Below are 6692 nucleotides of genomic sequence, written 5' to 3'. Positions count from 1 at the left end.
AAATCATTTAAGTGAACTGCTACCGTGATTGGTGGTTATTATCACCATTAAAACTAGAAATGTGTCCATAGGACACGGATGCCCCAACACGCCACTGTTCTGTCAATCTTATGACTCTAGGTCAAATATTTTTTGGACTACATGTGCCACAAGTTGAAAACTAAAAATCAACAAAGGGCCATAATTCTGTTAAATTTGGTTGCAGCAAAAATTCCTTTCTTTACTACCATCTACACATTAAGGTTGTTCATCCCTGGAAGTTTAGGCAAAATCTGCCATCCGGTTTAAGAGGAGTTGCATTCACAAAATTTCTACATAGTATATAGTGAAACAAGAGCTGTCCGTAAGACAGCGCGCTCGACTTTTATATTGCTTGCCAATAAAAAAAGTTTTTGCAGTAAAAGGCAATACAAGAATCTCTGTATTTTTAAAGTGAACAATGGCCATGAGCATTAAGATATTTAGTGAAGAATTATTTTACTGAATTGTGTGATACCCTTGAACACTGCAGCAAAGTTTGAAATGTTTAAGTCAAAAGAGGGCTGGTAAGAAAGAAAAAAAAACTGAGTTGAGCCTTAAATAAATTTAATAGTATTAAACCCACTTTGAGAGAATAAGGTATTTTTACGTCACTCAGAACACCTTGAAAGAAATCTATGCCAAGGAAGCAGTATATTTTTGTACTTGTATTTTTGATACCCTTGAATATTACAGCAATGTTTATATGACATAATTTATGGTAAAGTGAACAAGTGGATAGGAATGAATTTTTTTAGATTTTTTAAGTTTTTTAGTGCTTGCCTATAATACAAAACATTGACAGTTAAGGGCCATAATTCAAATAAAATCTTTGACAGAATTACCTTCTCCTGGACATGTTTGGGAATCATGATTGTAAACAAGTATTCCAACTTTCAAATTAATATCTCAAACAGTTCAGTCAAAAAGTGGACTGGTACTAAAAACTTAACCAAGATTCTAAGTCGATAAAAGGCCTTAATTTTTAAACAAAAATCCTTGACAGAGTTACCTTCTCTTGCGTACAGATGGGGTAATGATGTGAAATAGCATTAAAAGTTTCAAAGCAATATCTCAAAGGGTTAAGGCAATAAGTGGATTTTACCCATATTCAATGTATTTTCTAAGTCAAAAAGGGGCATAATTCTGTCAAAAACCTTGACAGAGTTATGTCCTCTTGTCTGTTGATGAAGGTCGTGATGGTAAACAAGTATGGTCAGTTTCAAAGGCAATACCTCCAATGGTTTTGAAATAAAGTGAGGTGGTACAAAAAACTTAACCAAGCTCAATACACTTTCTAAGTCAAAAAAAGGGCCATAATTCTGTCAAAAAAACCTTGACAGAGTTATGTACTCTTGTCTGTAGATGGAGGTTATGATGGTGAACAAGTATGGTAAGTTTCAAAGCCATACTTGTAATACTTCTGAAATAAAGTGGGGTGGTACGAAAAACTTAACCAAGGTGTGACGCCAACGCCGACGCCGACGCCAACGCCGGGGCGAGTAGGATAGCTCCCCTTTTCATAGAAAAGTCGAGCTAAAAATCAACAAAGGGCCATAATTCTGTAAAATTTGGTCGCAGCGAAAATTCCTTCCTTTACTACCATCTACACCTGAAGGTTGTTCATCCCTGTAAGTTTAAGCAAAATCTGCCATCCGGTTTAAGAGGAGTTGCGTTTCACAAAATTTCTATATAGTATATAGTGAAAAAATCAACAAAGGCCATAATTCTGTTAAATTTGGTCGCAGCAAAAAATTCCTTCCTTTACTACCAACCCACACATTAAAGGGTTTTTCATCTCTTTTTAAGTTTAAGCAAAAATCTGCCATTCCCGGTTTTAAGGGTTGCGTTCACAAAATTTCTACCTAGTTTTCGGGGTTTTAAAAAATCAACCAAAAAGGGGCCCTAATTTTGTTTTTTAAAATTTTGGGCCAGCGAAAAAAACCTTCCCTTTTTTACCATCTTTTACATTAAGGTTGGGTTTATCCCCTGTAAAATTTTTAACAAAATCTGCCCTCCGGGTTTAAGAGGGGGGGTTCGTTCACAAGTTTCGGGACGTACGGCTGACGGACGACCCGACTGACGGCGGACGAAAGGACGGCCCAAATGCAACGCTATTTTGCTCCCACAAATTTTGGGGGATAAAAAATTCTGTTATTTTCAGTTTTTTCAGGGGGAAAAAGTGGGGGAAACCATCCGCTGCAACCAACCTTCAAAACAAAGACTGTCACCAAGGGGGCATGTCACACATTTCACCAGCATAAAATTGCCAGTTTGGCAGCATTGCCATCTTATCTATAAATACATGTATATGTAAAGAAGATCTTATTTTATTTATTTATCTTTATTTTATTTAAATGTCGGGAGGCATAATAGTTTTTGCAGCATCTATTTCAACTTTATGTCCTTTCCATAATTTTGTCAATTTTGGATATATTTAAAATTAGTTTGTATAAATATATATACGCGTATCAGTGTAATGAGGTGTTGTGACCAAAATCGAGGTTCATACTTTAAAGGTCCATTTCACACTCTGACTTAATAGAATTTTTTCTTAAAATGCACTGATGTTCATCTTTGCAAAAATGTGTCGGAACAACATGATATTAAATGTGTCACATGCAAGAATCAAGTCATAGTCATGATGTGACTTTTTATAAAAGTGCAATGAAGATTGTGTCTGGTCAACAATCATGTCATTCCAGGATGGATTTAAAAATTACTATCCACAAATTTGTTGACCATATGTTATGAGCAAGAATCAGGATCCTACAGGGCTTTTTTGCCAAACTTGTGAAGGGGTCTGGGCCTGGCCATTTTGTGAAAAAAAATAGTGCGGTAAATAGAACAATTGTGAAAAAGTAATTTTTGAACAAATTAAGGAAGATTGCTTTAAATATCTTTACTCACCGATTCAAATTGGTGGAAACTGAGTTTCTACACATTTATTTATATCCTATTGGATTCATAAAGTAAAACAAAAGCAATCTAGTACATTGTATCTAAAATCAAAGTATGATAATTTGCGAAATCTGCAAAGAATTGTGATTTTTTTCCCTCTGTTTTGTAAAAATAAGTGAAATTTTGGATTGTGAAGGGGCCTTTTATAGGCAGCCATTATAGAAGGTTAAAAAGCCCTGCCCTATCTCAAAGGTCATTGTCACACTTGAATTTCCATAGTCATCATATATTTTTTTTTCATGAAAGTGAGCTGATGTTCATCATTCTTGGATGGTTCTAGAACATCTTGGCATAATGACTTGTACATGATGACTACATGTCACATACAAAAATCTGGTCTCAAGGTCATAGGTCAAGGTCATACTTGTATTCCAAAGTCATGATCATTTGTAAGTACATTGATAATAATGTCTGGTCAACAATTCTGTGTTTACTGGATGGACTTTAATATAACTTGGCATAGATGTGTTACACATGGTGGTGACAAGTTGAGCTCAGGTTAAAAGGTCAAGGACACACTTGTAAGTCAAATGTCAAGATTGTGAATAGATGATCTTTGTTATTCATGGATGGATTTTGAAATAAATATACCTAAATATGCTGCTTTTTAAGAAGTCAAGTAATGTCAGCAGGTCAAATTCATACTTGAATGTCCAAAGTCCTGATATTATAGTGCATTGGCAGTTATGTCCCGTCCATTTCTTTGTCCTTCATTGACATATTTTGTATTTATTTTGCTTAAACTTTTTTTATGAGAAAGAAAGCATGTTAAAAGCTTAATGATCAAAGGTTTATACTATAAGGTATAATTTCATAAAAGTAAATTAATTGTCATATCCAGTCATCAATTCAGGCTGTCCAGCACCTTCTGACAAAAAATGGGTACATTTTAGGGCTTTTCAGAATAAAATTTTAGAAGAACTGACTTATATTTTAGAACAAGAAAGCAATTTCTTTATAAATTGGTTTCACTTTTATAAAATGCAATCTTTGTTTGTTTATTTTTCTTGCTTGTAATTTTGAGAGGTATGCTATAGCAAGAAATTTGTTAATTTGTTGCTTTGCATGATCTTGTCTGTTTTCTTTCTGTTTGAATTTATGTGAAAGTACAGTAATAATAAGTATCTAAAATGTATAACATTCAGCTCAATAAAATGTGACATTTAATAAATGATATTTAACTTTTTGAAGTCACATTAATTAGATTTAATATCTTTATTGATAAACAATATTTGCTTTTATTGTATTTTTACATTGATTTAACGTCTGCTTTTTGTAAGTAATATAATAAGTTTTTCACTTTAATATTTGTAATCATTTAACTAATAATTATGACTTTATATTTGATTTACACTTTTTAATTTTCCATCAAATTTACAGTAATGTTTTGACAGATGACAACAACTAGAACTACATATAATGACCAATGAAACTACTACAGAGACAAATTTGAAATGTTCCTATGAAATGTCTCTCACAGCTTGATCTATATCATCTATTTGTTCTTTCAGTTTTTGCCACTGTTCCATGGATAATGAGATTCCTGTAAAAAAAGTAAATTAACAATAAACATTGTCAGTGGTAACACTTTCAGCTTTAACAGTATTCATTTTCTCACAATTAAACTACAACTTGATGAATAAGTTAATAGTTGTTTTATACATAATAACAAACTGGACAGGCTATGTAAGCACAATCTGAGACATTATATATTAAATCCTGGGCACAATAGTTTTAGGCTGGAACCCGGTTTTTTATAAAAAAAGAAGGCTGTGGCCAGCATGCTCTCCAGGTTTTTGGGAAGATAATGAGCAAAATATTAGTTTGTCTACCATTGGATATTAAACTGTTGACAGCTTTTAATTATGTAAATAAAATGTAGCTTATTCTTATTTGAAACACAGAAACACTGGCAAAGTTTACAGGCAACTACTATAAAATTGAATTTAGTTAATGGTATTTAACCCATAACAAAACATAGAAAACAACGTGCATTATAAGATTTATTAAACAAACCTTTTTTGCCTGGCCTCATTTCACCATCTTTTTCATAGAATTCTCTAATGCCCACCATAACTTTACCTCTAAATTCACTCACTGTAGCAAACCTCATTCTTGCTATCTGGAAATGAACATAAGTAGTATAATTTTAACATGGTGTACACAATTATTTCCCTATTATGCAATAACCTAAATTGTGCAAATATGTAAAATATCTGAGACTTAATATAACGTGAGAAGCAACTTCTGATTAGATAAGCTGCCTTCTTTGGCATCCAATCATCAGTGGTCTTAGTGCCTATCTGACAGTGGTCTTATGTTATTGTCTAATCTACAATGGTCCTACGTTGGTGTCCAATGGACAGTGGTATTACTTTTTTGTTGGCATCAAATTGACAGTGGTCTTATATAGGCATCTAATGTCTAATGTGGTCTTAGGTTTGCGACTAATAGGCAGTGGTCTAAAGTTTGTGTCTAATTGACAGTGGTCTTAAGTTGATGTCCACTTCATTGCCAATCAGTTGTTAAGTTTAGTATCTAAATACTTCATTTATGCTGTTTTTGTAAAAAATCACATTTAAGAATTGCTTTGAATTTTGTTTATTAGTAAAGGCCTATATTTTGTTGTTTTTTTAAATGCAAATACAGTAGCAGGAAAAAAGTTGCTGAAAAATTAGCAGCAAGGTAGCTATTAATAGTAGCAGCAAGGTATCAGCTTCTAGTAGCAGCAAGGTAGCAGGAAAGGGCTGCTGGAAAAGGTAGCGGCTAGGTAGCAGCTATTAGTAGCAGGAAACTAATTGCATACAAAAAAACAGTAGCTTCATGCACTTATATGCTACCTTGCCACAAATAATAGCGAGAGACCTGGACTTTTATACAATTAATGGATATTATACCGGAAACATCATTTCTCCACCTGGTCCTTTTTGTGCGCCATCTGATGATTTCTTTGGGGCCTCTGCTTTTTCTGCCTTTTTTTCTACTTTCTTTTCTGGCTTCTTCTTTTTAGGCTTTGGCTGTAAATACAATCAATCATGAATTCATATATATCATTTTTTTTTTCTGATATCAAAATCCATTTTTCATGTGAATATATTAAAGGTATTAGATACATAATTGATAATGTTTCAAATGTCATCTACAACATTATACATGTATTATATAGAGGATATTGAATGAGTGTAAGTTCAATACTGAATTTATTGCACGAGTTGAATAAAATTATATTATGCGAGCCTCTGGCGAGCATAATATTATTTTATTCAACGAGTGCAATAAATTCAGTAATGAACTTACACGAATTTAATATTCTATTTATCACATACCCAAAATAAAGTCTGTTTAAAGTGAAATAAGAGTCATTTTTCATTGACGCGCCTATAGTTTAACGCTAACATTTAGCGCGTCTTTACACTATGTTTGTGTAACGCTAATGACTTTAGTCAAAATATATGCATGGCTGTGCAATACCATATTTATGGAGTCGCAAAATCGGCACGGGTATGTGATAAAAATCTTTAACATATTCTTGACATAAATACAAACAAGAGCAACTGCCAGGCAGAGGCAACACTTGAATTTTTTTACTTTTTCTAAAAGCAAACAAATGAACGATTTAAAAAAACAAGAGGGCCATGATGGCCCTGAGGTCGCTCACCTGTATATAGCCCCCCCCCCCCCCCCCCCCCCCCCCCCCCCCGGCCCAATTTTAC

General features: G+C 33.6%; 1 protein-coding gene across 1 annotated transcript; it reads right to left on the bottom strand.

The window, feature by feature from the left end:
- Positions 1-4179: 4179 nt before the first annotated feature.
- LOC132757526 (activated RNA polymerase II transcriptional coactivator p15-like) lies at positions 4180-6002 on the bottom strand (the record flags this gene model as incomplete). The annotated part of the gene is made up of 3 exons (XM_060748836.1): positions 4180-4522; positions 4996-5101; positions 5877-6002. Coding segments are annotated over 3 exons (315 nt in total), but the record flags the coding sequence as incomplete, so codon positions are not given.
- Positions 6003-6692: the final 690 nt, after the last annotated feature.

This window comes from Ruditapes philippinarum, unplaced genomic scaffold, assembly GCF_026571515.1.
Source record: "Ruditapes philippinarum isolate M1 unplaced genomic scaffold, ASM2657151v2 ctg1934_1_1_1_1, whole genome shotgun sequence".
Taxonomy (NCBI): domain Eukaryota; kingdom Metazoa; phylum Mollusca; class Bivalvia; order Venerida; family Veneridae; genus Ruditapes; species Ruditapes philippinarum.
Note: the sequence above shows the minus strand (reverse complement) of the source record. Positions and strands in the feature narration are given on the sequence as shown.